The 19,799-nt window shown below is 48.5% G+C and overlaps 1 protein-coding gene across 5 annotated transcripts in view; it reads right to left on the bottom strand.

The window, feature by feature from the left end:
• The window catches only part of LOC142786439 (receptor-type tyrosine-protein phosphatase T-like), a 253,813-nt gene that overhangs the window by 9,754 nt on the left and 224,260 nt on the right, over positions 1 to 19,799 (bottom strand). For all 5 annotated transcript variants that reach the window (XM_075884122.1, XM_075884121.1, XM_075884119.1 and 2 more), the window contains 2 exons: positions 18,110 to 18,261; positions 710 to 845 (listed from right to left, as the gene is read on the bottom strand). In XM_075884122.1, coding sequence (XP_075740237.1) covers positions 710 to 845; positions 18,110 to 18,261 — 288 coding nt within the window. The remainder of the gene's footprint in view (positions 1 to 709; positions 846 to 18,109; positions 18,262 to 19,799) is intronic.

The raw sequence follows: 19,799 nt of genomic DNA, 5'->3' as shown, positions 1-19,799 counted from the left end.
ACATGCATGAAGAAGTGCGCTACTACGAAGCTATTCAGGCTTTTCGTAGTAATGCAGGCGTAGCTTGTGCGTACGTGATTGTACCATCGTGTTTTCCAAACTAAAATTTTGATTGAAAGTCAGCGCTTCTCTGTGGCCCTGTGCTTGTCCTTAATAATTTTTTTCTAGTGGTAATATCTCGTCTTCACTCTGGTTAATTTATTTAGCTTGTAACCTCAGTATAAATGCATATTTAGCTTTGCTTAACACTACCCAATCATTTAACTCAAGCCTCGCCAAATAAATGTGAAACCTACGGTTGCTGGCAGCTACAGTGACAGAGGCATGTATCTTTTAACAACACTTCTCAACACTATTTCCCGGCCTTTATTTGGTGTGTCATGGTTGAAAAATACTTCTCTGTTTCCTCTTGCTCTTTTCTCCATTTTCCTTATAAAGTACTTCATTTTCAGCTCGGGACGAAAAACCTAATATGTAGCAGAGAAGAAGAATGGTCAGGACAGTTCAGTTTTGTTTCTTCGAAATGATGTATAGCACAAGTTGTAGCCCCTATGGCGACACCGGCTGTTTTTTTTTACTACGTTCTTCTTCTCCCCTAGATGATTAGGATTTTTCTTTCCGATCCAGAAACAGTCGTACTTGGAAATTCAACTAGACCAACTTTCTTCTCTAAATACTGCTATCTCATCGACTCTCTGACTTTCCTTACCAAGTTGATGATGAATTGAGGGTGGCTGCGGCGCACGTTGCGGACGATGTGAAAAACGTCCAGCTCATGCTCCACCTTGATCTGGTCGCAGATTGCTGCCGATGCGCAGTATAGGCCACTTTTCTGGCAGCCATCGCTGGAAGTGCGAACAATCGTAGTACATCAATGAAACAAATACACTTGCACCCAAAATAAATAAAAAGTAGATCATCTCCGCAATCATTTGATTTCTTTCTTCCTGATTTACCTTTGAGTGCCACATCACAGTGCACACATTTTTGTATTCTAAATGCACATATATGAGCCCAACTGCTTGGCGAGTCGAACAGATCTTGTGCTTGAGCCATGAAAACGCAGGCTGTTTCATAAAGCCAGTAATAATACTTATAATAATAATACTTTATTCATCAAGTGTGAACATCAAGTGTTCAGTATTTTCCCTTATTGCTTAGGTATTCATTATCCTCGCATCAAGCACTTGAGTATTTCAAGTGATTGACATTGACAATGCTAAGAACAATAGCTGTAAATAGAATGAACCATCATCTTCAAATCGGGGACAGATCACTGTACTTAATTTACTTTCTATTGCTGTTCACTAAGGTGATGAACAAGTTGAACGTTGAACTGTTGCTGAGGATGACGTTTTTTTTAGTTCATGATGATGCAATGCCTTATTAAACACGTTGTGACGCAAGTTATCTGGAAGCGAGTGAGGAATTGAAACAACTTTATTTGGTCCACAGTAGACGGGCATAAACTCGACATCATGTGGCTAGGCCCTTGCGGACACGGTTAGGTTAAACCTTACCGCCTTCGCACTGGCCTTCTGGACGGCCAGGATTTGAGAGGTCAGGTTGTGAGCATCAATGAGGTGTGCTCCATTTGCTCTTGGTGGAAATAGAGACAAGCAGAAGCACCGCCCCACAGGATAACCAAGAAGCCCGCATAACTATTACATAGGGGCAGTCTGTGCTCGGGAACCGTTGCAGTGCCGCAGGGCTTGAGTAGTCGCTTGTTTGTAGCAGGCTGAGAATGACAGATGCTCGGGCCCAGCAGAGTGAATAGTGTGGCAGGCTCAGGACTATTATCGAGAGATATTGGTTCTTGCATTTCTGGTTGCACGTGTAGTGAGGCCTATGTTGCTCAGGAGATGCCATGTTATCCGGGACACGATCAGCCAAACCTCGTGCAGCCGAATGTGCCTCCTTGTTCGGATTGAGCGAGGCACCATTAGTGCTTCCAAGGTGCACGGGAAACCAAACCAATGAGCAATTTCATAAGTAATTGGCTTTTTAACAGCTTTTTTTAACGATAGCCACCATGCCCATCTGAAATACCTTGATAGTGGCCTTGCGGTCTGAATAAATAGTCTCGTGTGCACCGTCGGTCAGTGCAAGAGCAATGACAACCTGCTCTGAAATGCTGGAGCTGAAAGTGGGGATATTGCCACAGCAGATGACCTTGAAAGCTTAGTCGACGATCACTGAAGAGGAGACTTCTTTTATGTGTATGAAGCGGCATCTATGAAAGAAGCTCGTTCCATGTCCAAGCGGGTCTTGAAGAGAAGAGTTTTATCCGTGGCTCATCTTCATGCTTCATTGTAGGTTGGATAAATTTCTCGCTGCATCCACTGTATGAAAATCTTGGTTTTTACTTCGTTTGGCCGCTTCACAGCACCAGGACAAATCACCGTGCGGTTCCGTCCCCGCTCGCCGATAGCTGTATCCGTTGCAGTGCCAGAAAATCTGACAAACTGTGAAATCTCCTTGGCTTCGGCCATTTTTTTTGGTCATGTTGTGGATTACCAAGTTGTAGAATTTTTTTCTTGTGCGTTCAAACAAAAACGCCAAGGACAAGCTGGAAAACGCTTGTGATAAGGGCACCCATCTTGTTGCACTTCGACACGAGCCAGTTGTGCATAGCCACCGAATGAGTGAAGTGGCATAGCACAAAGGCGTAGGTAGAGCGGATCAGGTTGTCAAGAGAAAAGTTTGAACGTATAGTCTACGGATAGCTGCAAGCGGGAGATGGAGCTTTGTGTTCTGTGAATGATTCTTAATGGAGTACTTTCTCAAAACGGGTGGCTTAGTAAATTGCTGAACTAAAAAAAATAGTGCGACAAATGATGGGAAGACAAAAGAAGCATAACTAAGTACCATGTTCGCGTTCTCCCGTGTTCATCTCCTTCTTCAATGCAACACATCTTTGGAAAACACGCTACACAATGCTGCTGAATAGTGCTGGCACTCCGTGGCTGAGTAGGTCTCCGACCGGTTTCGAGCTAATTGAAGAGTCAGGGATCTGATGCTTTGCTGCTGAACACTGAAGCCCGACACGGCAATGATTTAGACACCACAGCACTCGCGGTAGCGTGTGCTTCGACTTCTCCTGTTTTTATTTGAGCGGCACTGCCATTTATGACCGTTGCAGTTAGGTACTACATCGGAGAATTAAAAAGAGCCGATGGTTAGCGCTGAAAAAAATGTGTCGGCGCGGCTACCCTGTTGTATTCTGTCTATATTGTTTTTAATTCGCTATGGAAAAAAATTTACAGCATATACATGGGGTAAATGATGGAGAGTGGGGAGAAGCATCTGTCCGTCCATTCGTTTTTGCTTCCGTCCGTCCATCCGTGTGTCCGTCCCTGCGTTCGTCTCTGCATCCGCCAGTGCGCCTGTCCATGCGTCATTCCGTCTGTGGAGACATCCGTGCGTCCGTCCATGCATCTGTCTGTGTGTCCGTTCGTCCTGTTAAGGCGTTTATTAGCGGGCCCACAGCGAGCAAGCACAATGGCGACAGTAACGGCCAAGCACGGGTTCTCAGCGCGAGCGGCGTCCTTGTTGGGTAGCCCCACTAGAAGGTACTCAAGAGTTCGACCCATTTCATAGTTCGGAGGCTTCACTACGATTACCCCGGGGTCGAAGAGGGAGCCGCCTGGCGACCTAACAGCTTGTTATTATGAGCGGGTCATAATAAGCCTTCAGGCGCTCCACGTTGACGATGTCTCACCCACGGCGGCGCATGTCCGAAGATTGTTCAACGGGTTCGATCAGATAGTTGACGGGTGAGGTGCGCTAGATGACACGGTAGGGGCCTTCGTATTTGGGATGTAGTTTGGAAGAGAGGCCAGCGGCAGAGGTCGGGATCGAGAGCCATACAAGCGCACCAGGAAGGAACGTGGGCTCAGAAGTGGTGGAGCCATCACGAATACTCTTCTGCCGCTCTTGCTCTTGCGTCGTAAAAGTCTTGGCAAGCTCGCGACACTCTTCAGCAAGCCTGGCTGTCTCGGAAATAGGTGTACACTCAGATGGATCCGGCGTGTACGGGAGTATTGTGTCCATGGTGTGCGACGGGTGCCTTCCGTACAGCAAGTAGCAAGGTGAAAAACCAGTCGTGCTCTGAGGGGCGGTGTTGTAGGCGTAGGTGACGAAGGGCAGTATATTATCCCAATTAGTGTGGTTGGCAGCGACGTACATAGAAAGCATGTCGCCGAGGGTGCGGTTAAAGCGTTGGGTGAGGCCATTCGTCTGTGGGTGGTAAGCAGTAGTTTTGCGGTGGACAGAATGGCACTCCGTCAGAATGGCTTCGACGACTTCCGACAAGAAGACACGGCCTCGATCGCTGAGAAGCTCTTGGGGTGGTCCGTGGCGCAGTATAAATCGATGCAGCAGGAAGGACACAACATCGCACGCAGCAGCCGCAGGGAGAGCGGCGGTTTCGGCGTATCGCGTTAAATGGTCAACGGCAACGATGGCCCAGCGGTTACCAGCCGACGTCAGAGGAAGTGGTCCATACAAATCGATACCTACGCGCCCAAAGGGACGGTCAGGGCAAGGTAACGGTTGTAGACTGGCGTGCGACATGTGAGCTGACGGTTTACGGCGTTGGCAAGTTAGGCAAGAGGGAACGAACTGCTGCACATAGCGGTACATCCCGCGCCAGAAGTAGCGTTGTCGAATGCGATGGTAGGTTTTGAATACCCCAGAGTGTGTGCATTGCGGATCAGAATGGAAGGATTCACATATCTCTGACCGCAGACTGCGGGGTATCACGAGTAACCACTGCCGGCCGTCGGCGTCGTAATTGCGTCGGTGTAGAAGGCCGTCACGAATGGCGAAATGGCGAGCTTGACGACGCAGTGCACGCATAGATAGCGTTGCAGATGGATCAGAGAGCAAGTCGATCAGCGGGCCGATCCAATTATCCTTTCGCTGTTCGGTAGCGATTATGTCAACGTCAATGGTAAAAACAGTAGCCGAGGATACTGAGCAGAGCACATCACTTTCAGGCAGAGGGGAGCGCGAGAGGGCGTCGGCGTCATCATGCTGGCGTCCGTTGCGGTACAGCACGCGGATGTCGTAGTCTTGTAAACGAAGGGCCCAACGGGCGAGACGGCCTGAGGGATCTTTCAATGATGAAAGCCAGCATAGTGCATGATGGTCGGTGACGACATCGAATGGGCGACCATACGAATACGGTCGAAACTTTGTAAGAGCCCAAACGATCGCCAGGCACTCTTTCTCCGTGACGGTGTAGTTTGTCTCAGCTCTCGTGAGCGTATGGCTTGCATATGCTACGACATATTCAGGGAATCCGGGTTTGCGCTGCGCCAGGACAGCGCCGAGGCCTACACCGCTGGCGTCTATGTGCACCTCCGTCGGGGCCGTAGGGTCGTAGTGGCGTAAAATGGGAGGAGACGTCAACACATGGCGGAGCTTCGCGAACGCGTCCTCGCACTCAGACGACCACGAATTGAGGGACCCGTTACTTCCAAAGAGCTTCGTCAGCGGTGATATGATCGTGGCAAAGTTTCGTATGAAGCGTCGGAAGTATGAGCACAGGCCCACGAAACTACGCAATTCTTTGACGGACGCAGGTTTGGGGAATTCGGCCACGGCTCGAAGCTTGGCTGGGTCAGGAAGAATGCCATCCTTGGACACGACGTACCCAAGGATGGTGAGTTGCCGTGCTGCAAAGCGGCACTTCTTCAGATTTAGTTGCAAGCCGGCATTGCTGACACGTGCTAAAACTTCTTTCAGACGTTGGAGGTGCGTAGAGAAATCTGGAGCGAACACAACGACGTCATCGAGGTAACACAAGCACGTGTGCCATTTTAAGTTGCGCAGAACGGTGTCCATCATGCGCTCAAAGGTCGCAGGTGCATTACATAGACCAAACGGCATGACGTTGAATTCGTACAAGCCGTCGGGTGTGATGAACGCAGTCTTCGATCGAGCGTCATCAGCCATGGGTACTTGCCAGTACCCCGAGCGCAGATCGAGAGAAGAAAAAAATTCGGCTCCGTGAAGGCTGTCAATTGCGTCAGCGATGCGCGGCAGTGGATAAACATCCTTGCGAGTGATCTTATTGAGCCGTCTGTAGTCCACACAGAACCACGCAGAACCATCTTTCTTCGCAACAAGAACAACAGGAGACGCCCATGGACTGTCCGAGGGCCGAATAACGTCGCGTCTGAGCATATCATCAACCTGCTCGTTAATTTCCCGACGTTCAGCAGGCGACACGCGGTAGGGACGTTGCCGTAATGGTGGATGGGCACCAGTGTCGATACGATGCGTAACAGCGGACGCACGACTGAGAGAACTTTGCCCGACATCGAAAGAAGAACGATATTCTCGCAACAGGTTAAGAAGCTGGGAACGCTGTACCGACGTGAGGTTGTCATCAATGTAAGGGCCAAATACATCAGCAGATGATGAATCAGAAGTGGAAACAGCACTGATGGTACGCAAATTGGGACAACGCGAGTCATCAGGTACGTCCAGGACTTGTGCGTTATCCACTGGTTCCGCTCTGCCGAGACATTCCCCTCGAACCAAGGTAACAGTGTACGGGGATGGGTTGGTCACGAAAATAGAGGCGTTGCCCTGGGTGATTTGCACGGTCGCGAAAGGTACTAGCAACCCTTTCCTTCGGCAAGCACGGTCGGATGGCGAAACGAGCGCAATTGTGTCGGAGAGTCCAGCGCAGTAGACAGATACACCCATCGTGGAGCTTGGAGGCACTATGGTATCGTCTTTCACGAGAATCTTGCTCACTTTCGAAGAACTGTCTTCCGGCGTCAAATGCTAGAATGGGGAGAGTTCAATTTCGGCGGCGGCACAATGGATGACGGCGTCGTTGCGGGAGAGAAAATCCCACCCCAGGATGACGTCATGAGAGCATGCGGGAATGATGATGAATTGGGCGACATACAGAACCTCCTGAACGACAACGCGAGCTGTGCACCCTGCTGTAGGATGGATACGATGCAAACCGGCGGTACGAAGGGACAATCCAGAAATTGGTGTCGTCACTTTACGAAGCAAGCGGCAAAATTTTTCGTCCATAACGAATACTGCAGCTCCTGTGTCAATAAGAGCAGATGCGTGAACACCGTCCACAAGCACGTCAATGACATTAGATGGGCGGCTCTGAGGGCTTTCACAATGTGATAGCATCGCAGTCCTTGCCTCGGGGACTGCGACGACTAGTTTTCCCGCTCTTGAGCAGCTGAACTTGGCCGCATGGGGGACGGGGAACGACGTCGTGGAGACGGTGACCTACGAGAAGATGAAGCTAGGCGAATTGGCGGTGGCATAGACGGCGTTTCCTCGTGATAGATACGCCTGATCTGGCCAGCAACAGGCGATGAGATATTGGGCGTCTGTACGCGATGCAATAACTTGCTACGTGGCCGGCGTAACCGCAGGCAAAGCAAATGGGCCGGTTGTCGGATGTGCGCCATCGGTTCGCCGGGGTAGCTCTTGTCCATGACGCTAGAGCCGATGGACGGAACGATGGCTGGAAAGGCTGCAGGGGGTGCTGCAGCTGAGTCTGAGAGGTCACGTCAACATACGTAGCCGGCATACCCGCTGCAAAGGATGGAGGTCGTGCGGCAGCTTCGGCGTAAGTCAGTGGGGCGGGCGCTTGAACGACTGGAGGCGGCCTGGCGACCACTTGGGCGTAACTTGGGAGTACAGGAGCCGGAAGCTGTTGTGGGTGGTACGCAGGCATGACCTCCGCTATTTGCTGCTCAATCGCTCGGCGGATGGGGGGGAAATGGTAGTGGCCGATTGTTAGGCAGCCGGTGGGTGGGCAAAGGGCAGGAGAGAGAACTGCCGTGCGGTTTCCTCACGTATGAAGGACTTGAGGTCTGCCAGCAGTGCCACCTGGTCACAGCTCGCCTCCAAGCCTGCAAGCCCTGCATCTCGTGGTGTGGAGCGACGGGTCATCGAACGCTGCCGGCGCAGCTCCTCGTAGCTCTGGCAAAGCGTGATGACCTCAGCTACTGTGCCTGGTTTTTTTGCAAACAGCATCGTGAAGGCTTCATCGGCAATGCCCTTCATGACGTTCCGGATCTTGTCTGATTCGGACATGCTGTTGTTGGATTTCTTGCATAGGTCCAGGACGTCTTCAATGTAACTGGTGAATGATTCACCGGCCTGCTGAGCGCGTTCGCGTAAGTGCTGCTCGGCTTGCAGCTTACGAACGGCAGGGCGGCCAAAAACGTTGGTGATAGCGGTCTTAAAATCGGACCAGGTTGCGAAATCAGACGCGTGGTTGTTATACCACATGCCGGCCACACCCGCGAGGTAGAAAACCAGGTTGCCGAGTTTACCTGCCTCGTCCCAATGATTGGGGACGCTGACGCGTTCGTACATGGCGAGCCAGTCCTCGACGTCGGTGCCATCCGCGCCGGTGAAGACAGGTGGGTCGCAGATGCGGGGGACACCGGAACATGGCGTCGGCGCAGGAGGAAGCGTTTGCTGGGCGGCGTCTTGTTGCATGGTTGAAGGCACGGTACGGGATCTAAGCTCCAAGGGCATCGAATGTGATCCGAAGATGTTTGAAGGGCACAGCACTCTCCACCAAAATGTTAAGGCGTTTATTTGCGGACCCACAGCGAGCAAGCACAATGGCGACAGTAACGGCCAAGCACGGGCTCTCAGCGCGAGCGGCGTCCTTGTTGGGTGGCCCCACTAGAAGGTACTCAAGAGTTCGACCCATTTCATAGTTCGGAGGCTTCGCTACAGCCCATATATTCAATACTCCAAGAACCACCATCTCGCATCTCTTCATCATATATTCCCTTTATAGAAGCACTGCCACTCAGCGGACATTCCAAGGACTAAATAAGAGGTGGCACACGCACACTTTCTTACGGCTTGCGCTTCGTGTCTACTTCCCACCTTTAACCACCTCGAGTTCATGGTATATACTAGTTCACTTTATTCATGGGACTGTGGCCCAACACTCGCTAAACCTTTCTAAAACCAAGGAGGTTACGCCCAGCGAGTATAACGTAGCAACTCTTTCTTGTCAGATAGTGCTAAATGTACATGCCAATGGCTGCTAATGGCACATGCATACTTTCTTACGGCTTGCACTCGTGTCTACTTCCCACCTTTAATCACCTTGAGTACATGGAATATACTAGTTCACATTATTTATGGCACTGCAGCCCCATGCTCGCTAAACCTTTCTAAAAACAAGGTTATGCCCAGCGAGTAAAACGTAGCAACCCTTTCTTGTCAGACAGTGCTCAATGTACATGCCAATGGCTGCTAATGGGGAATGAGAGACAAGAGAATTCGGCTTTTAGCTGAGGCGCATGTTGCAAATTTCTTTATTGTTCAACAACGCACAGAAGAAATCTCCCACTGGTACCACCTTGCAGGTCAAAACGTAAGACATGTTATGCACTAATGCGAGAGACGAATGGGTGCCGCTATAAGAAGCTTCGCCTCTAAAAAAGTGTGAGAGAAAGTGATGCTCTTGACGTCCCTGCGTGTTCCACATCAGGTACGTCCTCCTCATCTAGCCATGGTGCCATCGACGTCGTGGACGCCTTCGAAGGCGAAGGCATTCGATTTTGTCGTCCCTGCGGGGACTAGTCCGGAGACCGTCGTCGACGCAACGGCCTCAATAGTTGGCCTCTCAGAGGTACACTGCGATCAGCACATGGGAGGCATGAACTTCCAAGTAACTGTCAAGAGCATGGCTTTCATGACTCACGTTGTCGACGCTGGCTCCCTGACCATCGGTGGCGAGCGTATTTCTGTCGTCCCCGTCGGCCCGCAGGTAACTAATGTCGCCTGCCTATTTTTACCAGCCTTCGTCTCCAACGAGGTACTCGTCCAGGCTTTGTCCCCATATGGCAAAGTATTCACTGTGACCACTGGCTTCATGAGCGCAAGACGCGGTGTTCTCACAGGCACAGGCTTTGTCCGGATGGAAATGAGTCCCACAAATCGCGCCCCTAACTATCTTCACGTTTTTAGTCATCGAGTCACCTTCGACTACCGCAGTCCGCAACGTGTTTGTCGTCGGTGTGGCAAGCTCGCCACGTTTGCCAATCTCAGTGATAGAAACAGCCACCATGGTTGACCTCGCGTCTGTCCCAGGCAAACATGCCGTGCCATGTTCGACGTCGGCCCAAGCCGAGGAAGAAATGCTGGTAGGCACCGAGGCACCGGACTCATCGTTAAACCTTGCAGCTGAGTGCTCAGTAAATGCCGATGTTGCAAGATCTACGGGCGCTGGTTTCTTGCGAAGAACAGAATCGAAACCGAATGAGCAAAGCCCATTGGATCATTTCGAAAGCCAGGCTCGCAACTTCTTTGAACAAGTAGCAAGACGCCATGGGAGTTCTTTACTGACGCGTCTCGACAAGCAATCCATGATCAAGGTCGTTGAAGGTGGCGAGAACATTAACGCTGCAGCCCTACCACCATCTGATTCGTCAGACAGCATCTTCAGCCTCAAAGTCGACAGTAGCATCGGACTTTCTCTAGCCTAGACGGATGTGGCGTGAAAATGCACGCCCCGCAAGAGATCAAGCGTGCTCACAAGTCTGGCAGCAGCTCGGACGGCACCAAAGATAGCCGATCCGAGTCCCAGCAACCGAAGAAACCTCGAACCTCTTCTACAGGGTCGAATTGTGCTTTGTAGTGTATGTACTCTAGTTCCCCTAAATAGATCCCCGTCGTACCGAATCGATAAACACGGCTAGGTCAGTCAACCACATTCATTTTAGTATGGCTGACACCCTGAAAATCATTTCTTTAAATGTTCAAGGGTTGCGTAACCCAGTAAAGCAAGCCGAGGTTATCAGCATAGCCCGCGCAGAACATTGTGATATTCTGTGTTTTCACGAAACAATTTTTTTCACCATTGGCCACGTTCGTGCACTCAAACGCACATTTAATTTAGACTGTTATTTTTCTTTCGCGACATGTCGCTTCTGTGGAGTTGGAATTGTTATTTTTAACCGCGCTCTTCTACCCAATCATCGTGTTTTCTATGACGGGATTGGACGGGTATTGGCTTTTGACTGCGTCCTATCATCCTTCAAGCTGTGTGTTTTGTGTATTTATAGACTATTTCCAGCAGTGATGTCTAACGATTTTTTCCGTGACCTGGACGTGTATTTTCTAGACGGTCGTCATGACATACTCACTGGAGATTTTAATTGTGTATTAGACACGCAAGCTGTTGTACAAGGTACAGGATGGAGTCGCTCTGATTGGAAGGCGCGGCAGCTGCGTCGCCTAGTGCAACATTTCTCTTTTATAGATACGTACAGACTAGTGCGTGGACCACAGTATGCCTGGAGTTGGTGGCGTAGCACGTCGTGTAGTTGATTGGATCATTTCAACATGCCGAGCGCACTAGCTTCTTACGTATTGCACTCTTATGTAGTAACATTACCATCATTCCCTGTTTATATAACAGACCACCGACCAGTGACGCTCGAGGCTTACTTTCCCTTTTCATCATCAATGAGACATTGGCGTCTTGACATCCGCATTCTGCACGACACGCGTTCACACTCCAGTTTATCTACTCTTTTGGGATGCGGTCCGGAGGTGTGGGACGCGCTCAAGACACAGTGGTGTTTACACTGCTCAGTAGCAGGACGGGTCCCTAGACGCCGTACGTCCGAAAAACTAGCAGACACTGCCACAAAGCTGCGTATTGCTCTTCGGGTTGAACGGCTAACTCCCTTGGTGCGCGCATGGCAGGGAGAATTAAGGGCTCGTTTTCAACGCCTTATTGCAGCTTCATCGTTGACAGTGGCTGCTTGGCGTTGCAGACGTAATCCATGTGCTTACCCTGAGGTTCTACGCTTTGCAAAAAGCTCGCTTCTCAACCCGTCGAGTTGACTAGGAACACCGGCTGTCAGATCCTTGCACACTGCGTTGCCGCCGACACGTGATCAGTCATTTTTCCTAGATCACTTTGCCAACATGGCTCGCACGACAATATCATCACATCGCGGTACCACCGAGACAGTCACAATGTTAAATAGGCTCCCTCAAATTTCATCTGAAGTAGCTGAACAACTTTGCACAAGTCCGTCAGCTGAGGAAGTGAAAGAGGCATTCTTCCATGAAGCGTGGCTCGGCCCCCGGGCCGGACAGGTTGCCTGTTGAGTTTTATTTAACACTTTTTTGCTCTTTTCAGCTCTGTTATTTGCCGCTGTTTTGAGAATTTTGATTTCCCTGATAGCTTTTGCCATGGTCGAATTGTTTTAATACCTAAACATGACCCATCGTCGATTTGCCCAGAGGAGTGGAGACCAATAACGCTCCCCAACGTTGACTACAAAACTTTCGCGGCAGTCATCACTTGGCATTTGGGAAGCCTGAAGCCCTCCCTAATAGGTCATCATCAGGTGTGCTCTATTCCTGGAAGAGAAATCGACAGTCTCTCCTTTGTTACGCATGATATAATTGCGTACACATTAACAAGATCAACTCGGGGACTCTTGGTTTCACTTGACCAGGAAAAGGCATTCGATCGCCTCAAACGTAGCTTTCTACTTAGCGTAATGGCAGCATTTGGCTTCTCGCAAAACTTCATTGAGCTTCTCAGAAACACATACCGAAATATACGCAGTACGTTCTTTCTTGATGGTTTAGAGAGTGCGCCACTTCCTGTTACCCGTGGTGTTCGCCAGGGGTGTCCTTTATTCCCTGCACTTTTTGTACTCAGCCTCGAACCATTTATTCAATCGCTAATCGCGGATCCTTACGTTAGAGGCCTTCCTCTTCTAGGTAGTGGTACCGTGACGTTGACAGCATTTGCTGATGACATCACGTTGTATTTGAAGAATGAGGACAGTTTATCCTGTAGCCTACGACTTTTTGCTGCGTATAGCATGATTTCAGGTGCTGCTTTGAAATTTTTAAAATGTTGATATTTATTTATTGGTTTCCCAGATGCCTGCCTAAGTCCCTTTTTTGGTCTTCAAAAAAGTGACTCCATTCGCATTCTGGGCCTTGATTATACTTGCTATGGCATATCAGCCTCTTTGTGGGATTCAGTAGTCGAAAATGTAAAACGACACGTCCGGAAAGCACAAGAGTATGATTTACCAATGCTCGAAAGAAGGCATTTAGCACAGATGGTGTTTTGCGGCCGTGCATGGTACATATCTCATGTCTTACAGCCCCCTTATGAATCACTAGGTCGTTGCAATCCCTCATTGGCTCACTTTTCTGGTCGGGTGGAACAGAGCTGGTTTGCCGAGCAGCTCTTGGGCAACCGAGAAACTGTGGTGAATTCACATTCCCATCCGTCTCTGTTCGCTGTCGGCTGCTTCCTCTACGATTCTTACTTCGGTTGTTGCATGGTGATCAGTGCCCCGCGCGTGATCTTGCCTGCTATTTCTTAGGCACCAAGACACGCTATTTACTACCAGATGCACGGCTTGATTGTGCACCGCAAACACTTAACGTGCCTGCATTTTACTCATGGGCCATTTCATTTTATCGACACGCGCAGCAGGTTTGTCCCGATGCGGACATTCTCGAAAGCCGCATTGTAGATACAACGGCGGCTCTTCTGCTTCCCCTAGTTCCTCCAGCCCATCTAGCACAATCGAGACATGTCTCGTGGAGCGCGATAACGGCATCGTTTTTGCCTAGTCACCTCCGTGACCTTATGTGGCATCTTGGATGGAGAGTACTCCCAACACGGGACAGACTGGAGAAGTGGGGCATGGTCTCATCTTACACTTGTCCTAACTGCCCGTTACAGGAGTCTAACCAGCATATACTGCAGCAATGTGTCATTGCAAAGGTGTTTTGGAAGTCAGTTAACACTAGTTTTCATGGCCTAGGTGTTGATCGCTTTGTAACATCTGGTCGCTGCTCGCGTAGTCGCTTTGCACGCCTTCTAATAGCTGCGGGAGCTTTTTGTTTGTGGCGTAATAGGTTCGAAGCTGTTGCGGCAGCTCATCGTCATCGTGCTCTCTTTCCAATTCTGGAACGCCTCTACTCTGAACTCTTATCGCTTCTGTCGGAGGAATTGTTCTTCCTTGGGGAGGAAGAATTTCTGCAACAATGGTCGTGCTGCTTTCTGTCTGTAGTTAACAGACGCGTTCGATTAGTCTTTCCTGGCCTGGTTCTTATAGCCAGGTCACCTTTCAATGTCTGATTAGTGCATGCAATCAGTATGTGCTTACTATTTCTATGTGTTTGTGTACGTCCCATATGGGTGTGAGTTCTTGTATATATGCACTTCATTCTAATGCTGTAAGTTATGTAAATTTTATGAATATTGATACTTGTACATATTTTATAACATCTTCACTGTCTTGTAAATTCTATACATATATCATCATGTACATTGTCCATATTGTCATTAGCGTATATATGTGACGCTATGAAGAATGGGCGACGTGGCCTGGCGCATACCCCATGTTTATTGCATTCTGATCTTCTTCCTTCTCTGCCTCTACTACTAACTCCTAACCATCGCTACCTCCTTACGTTACAGGATTCCCCCCCCCCCCCCCCCCCCCGAAAGAAGTCGCATCAGACGAACATAAATAAAAACTAAACATGCACGGCTTAGAACTGAACACTGTCAACAAGAGAAGATCATTCCAAGTCCAAGAAAGTTTCCGTTAACCCACTATAGCTTCACAGGAGAGGACAGCAATCCGGGGTATCAAGTACAGCTCTAAAGGGCGAGGCTGGCTGTTGCGCTCTGGACAACATAAGCATGCTTTGAGCGTGAAATCAGATGGAAACACAGCCGGTATTCTTGCGATGAATGAAGGTGGTGTGATGGCCTTGAAGCATTGGCTGGATGATTTGCGCAGGTGTCGTGCTATTTGTCTTGATTGGAACCCATGCGTCACCACCCGTTTGCGTGCTTGTTGACCGAGGCTGGTGCGGTGATTTTTGCGTCCTTGCGGAATACAGGGTATGGTTTGGCGCCTTTCTCAACGTTGTATGAAGTGTTGCCTGAGTCTTGATCTCGACTGGAGAAAGCTTACTCGACGTCCCTTGGGAAAATATCCTGGATTCGATGCTTCCTTTGTTTCGAGCGAGAAATCTTGAATATGTCATTGGTTTGGTTGACACGTTTGTAAACGGCTTTTCATAAACCACGTGTGTTCTTCCGAAGATGATTCTATTCGTCATCGTCCTTGTTCGTATAGCCCTTGGAATCTCTGTTGTTCTTGGACTTGCTGGCATTGATGATGTTGCTGCGAAAAGACCTGAGGTGGCAGCCCTTGGAATCTCTGTTGTTCTTGGACTTGCTGGCATTGATGATGTTGCTGCGAAAAGACCTGAGGTGGCAGCCCTTTTTCACCATGACACTGACTTTCTGGGCAATTGAATGTGGTGTCGAGTGGGCAGGTAGTAGTCTCTAGGCTGTTGTGTTGCATTTGGGGTAATGAAGGTAGTGCTTCAGAGTTGATAGATACATCATCAGGGGCTTCTTCTTCGCTGTTCGCTGCGAGTGGTTCTTGCACCTGAATCTGGATAGTAGGTCAAGGGCTTGGCTGAGTATTCTCCGAGCTCCGCAGCTCTATCCTGACCATTGTGAGCGTGCTAGATGTGAGGTGGGCGTTGTGAGCGACGAAAGAGCCAAGTGACAGAAAACCAGGAGGTAGCCCAATTGTGCTAGATGGAAAATAAGCTGATCCAATGTGTGGAGACTGATTTTCACTCTTTGAGTCGTCATGGCGTGGTTCGGCATTTTCCTCATGTGTCAGCTGGTCTACCATGAACAAGGCATCCTTATGACACGAATAGGGACCATTAGGAGCCTTTGAAGAGCTGCGTCGTAGAAAACCAGGTGGTGGACCATGTATGCGAGACGAAGCTTAAAATGCATCAGTAGGGTGAGCGACGTCTCGTGTCGTATGTTGAAGCGAAGACTTCGGAAATGCTGACTTTCGCGCAGAAGGGATGCGCGCTTGACGATTAGGTTTTTCCTAATATACGCATGGCCTTCTGTAAGTAAACGCATGTGCCACTTCGTCTTGAAACACTTGCCCATTCGCGCTGGACTTTCGAATGCTTGGGGACTGCTTAGGAAATTGACGATAGTGTGCAGTTGTCTCTAGATAGTCGGCAATGAGTAAGTCTTGGTCATAGTCATTAAACGGGTAATCATCTCCTCTGATTTTTTGCCATGATTCGTCATTTTCAAAGATGTGGGTGAGGTAAAACTTAAATGCCTCACCGGAGATGTAGTCAGTTAAGTTGATGATCATCTCCCGTTCCGACCAGGATGCAGCGGCGGCGTGGAGCTCGAACAGGTTGAACCAGTCCTGTACGGGTCTGTCGTCCGCTGATCCGGTGTACTTGGGGATGTCGAGGTCATTCGATGGTTCTGTCATGGTGCCGGTAACTGAATGCGCCTGAGATCCCCTCTTCTGTGGTCGATATTCAGTTGAGGCGTACTGTAGGTGGCTTCGTGAATGATGTGAGGTTGATGAGTGGTGGCCAGGTCTTCATCCTGTCGACTCGTGTGACGCTATGAAGAATGGGCGACAAGGCCTGGCGCATACCCCATGTTTATTGCATTCTGATCTCTTCCTTCTCTGCCTCTACTACTAACTCCTAACCATCGCTACCTTCTTACGTTACATATATGTAGTGTATGTAGTTATTAGTACCATGGACTATGGACACCCTACGGACTTGGACACTTTTGTTTAAATGTGTTATGTATATTGTGCTTTGTCATTTGTTTGTTATTGTGCTTGTTGTACAGATGCTCATTCCTTAGGTTCGCTGCGTCCCATGATAGAATGAACTTTTTCTAAACAAGAAATGGCATAGGAATACGCAGGGTTTTATGTTTATTTTTGTTTTGGGAAGGGAGGTGGGAGTGAAGTCTCATTGAAAGCCGAGGTGGTCTCTGCTTTTTCGGTCGAGTTCGTAAAAAAAATAACTTGACAATGAAATCGAAACATGACAAGTGATGACGTTCTTCGTTTGACGGTCTGTCTTTGGTGTCCCCTGTTTCTACCTTAACAAGGAAAGTAAATGGTTATTGCAATTTAATGAATCTTTTTGTAGGGTCAATTGGTACGTGATTACTGAAATACAAAAATACGGCCGTTATAATTTGTTTTTAATTCTTCTTCCTTGACGGTAGATGTCTTCTTGTACTTCAGTAGGACATCGCATTGAATTATCAGGACCCCTCGGCCGCGGTTATTGTCAAGAACTGCAGCCATAAAGAGACAGGCCCGTCTGCCTAAAGGAACAGGTCTGCCTTGGTGCCTCGCTAAACTGATAGGGAGGTGATAGCTATTTACCTTACTACCCACGTGCTCACATCTGCTGGGAACGACTATTTCCCTGGGTGTAGAAGGGACATCTGCGATAAGTTCAAAGGGCTAAAGGGGTCCCACAGAGGTGGCCTTCTGCTGTACTTGCTTTGTGCTGTGTGCCCGTGTTTCGACAACCACGAATGAGCTCGCTAGTGTTCCTGCTTGCTGAGACTGTGTAACCGAAACGAATGCCGCGCAAAGCTTGGGCTGGTGTTTCATAGCTGTGCGTCATGCTTTATATATGACAATCTTGTTCACCGCTGAAGGTAGGTTCACATCGAAGTTATTATCAGCGGGCTACTGATCTAACAAGTGCTCAAGCATGACAAGTGGAAAAAGGCATTAACTAAGAAAAAAAAGCACCGCTGCAGCTTCCCCCTTTTGACTTATATAAGACCATTTAAGTTTAGATAGGCACTGCAGGTTCTTTCAACGAAGAATAGTAAAGCAACCTAATTGACCAAAAGAAGCTGTGGTAAAGTATTCCCCCCCCCATGTACAGTACAAAACCCACATGTACAGTACAAAAGGGTACGTTGGATATTCAGCTGTAGTTCCATAGGTTCACCAAGAAATCGATAGTTGGACGGAAACCCGTCTAGTCACGAACAGACATAAAGACAATTAGAAGAACACTCTGAGCAGGATTAAAAGCAAATAAAATTATGGTGTATCGGCCCTTGTTCGGGAGACTTATTCACAAGTGAAAAGAAGTTCCTCAAGGCAAGCAAATTAATTGCGACATTTTAGTCATGCATTCATCGTAATTTACATTCGGTGTAAGTACTCTGCGTTCCTGTACTCACATGCACTGCACCACAACCGTTCTTCCTGGTGCCGTTAATTGCCAATTTTCAGCTCGCTGCATCATCTCCAGCAGCGCATCACAGGAACTCGGTGTAGTGGCGTCGCTGTTCCATGCCTCTTTGTGGAATTGCTTCACTGTCCGCCCAGGTTCCTGTGAACAAACAATCTCGTGAAATAGACCTGCATGGGGTATTTTTTCATTATCTATAAGCACTGGTAGGTTCCAATAATAATTATAATAAAAATAATATTAATAATAATAATGACTAGTCAGTTCGTATGCTATACTTGCGACCATTGATCGCAGCACAAGGAAAGTCCAGCTGGACAATGTAGGCTGGCATTTAAAATGCAAAGCATATGACCAAAAGAACTACAAGCACCTTTGGCGTCGATCTATCTGTTTAGCCCCTTAGTCTGAGTGCTTTCGTGATCACCCCCTAACTTAGCAAGAACGAAAATGAGTACGGGAGGGAGGGTAAGGTGATCTGACGAATATGATGCGCTGGTCAAGACATGAATATTGTCAAAATCACGTCGCGTACCTCTTTAAACACTTTCCGCCAGACAGTGGCACATACCCACGGGGGGGGGGGGGGGGGGGGCATGTGCCACAATGATGCGGTATGTGCCTCAGCTGATTGACACTTACGATCCACCAAGAAATGGCGAGAACGCACATGAGTAATATTAAAGCGTCCGCGTTAATTAAAAGCGGACAGGGGCAGCGTTCACCCGACGAAATCAAAAAATAAATATGAGTGTCCTAGCAGAAACCAAACACCATAATTCTGCGTGGCAATCAAGTATTCCCCCACAGAGCCGTGCCAGGCTTGGAACTATTTTTCAGGTAGAACCTAAAGTTCGTAAAACATCCATTGTAGTTGCAGGGTTGGTTGTTCAATTTTATGAACATTACCTACGTAATCTTGTGATACAGCCATCACTTCTGGTTAACATTATTTGTATACTAAAGTTATGCAGCACCGTCAAGTGCTAGGTACTATCCTCGCGAGCACGAACGCTTCATATGTCAGCTTATCACTTCTGGTGTTTATTACTCATGTTTCTGTTGGCATCGTTGCGCAAGTGCAAACAACTGGTTGTATCAACAGCTGCGGCTGTTCTACATATGTCTGCCCGTGCAACATTTTACACATATCAAGTGTCATTCCATAAAGTGTTGCTCAATAAAAAATTTATGAGACGGTCACCTTTCCTCCGCATGCTTCGCATAACGTCGATATCCAAGGTAAGTGCGATTTGGCAAACTTTTTTTACTTTCACTGTGACATTGGATCACTCGACCACAATATCATGGTTAGGAAAAGTCAGTACATATCTAGGCACTTTATTACACCCAAGGTAGACAAGATTTAGAATGCAAACTCTAGCAGAACGCTCTTTCCTATCATTGGTATTTCGAGATATTACCCTAGGTTCCTTTTTATCATGAGGTCTTTGGAACACTACACCGTCTACCCTGCCTGCCTGGCAGTTTTCTATTGAGTGTGCCCTTGACCCATCGACGTTTGTGGAGCATGAAAAAAGTTGCAAGCGTATATGAGTTGTACTTTTTCTTGACGGCAGGGTGCAATAATAATGTTACTAACGATGCATCCTCGGTTCCCTCGAAGCAATGGTCACTGGTGGACGAATGTTTCAAGGGAGAAAAGACTATATAAAAAA

The sequence above is a fragment of the Rhipicephalus microplus genome, unplaced genomic scaffold, assembly GCF_043290135.1.
Source record: "Rhipicephalus microplus isolate Deutch F79 unplaced genomic scaffold, USDA_Rmic scaffold_24, whole genome shotgun sequence".
Classification (NCBI taxonomy): domain Eukaryota; kingdom Metazoa; phylum Arthropoda; class Arachnida; order Ixodida; family Ixodidae; genus Rhipicephalus; species Rhipicephalus microplus.
Note: the sequence above shows the minus strand (reverse complement) of the source record. Positions and strands in the feature narration are given on the sequence as shown.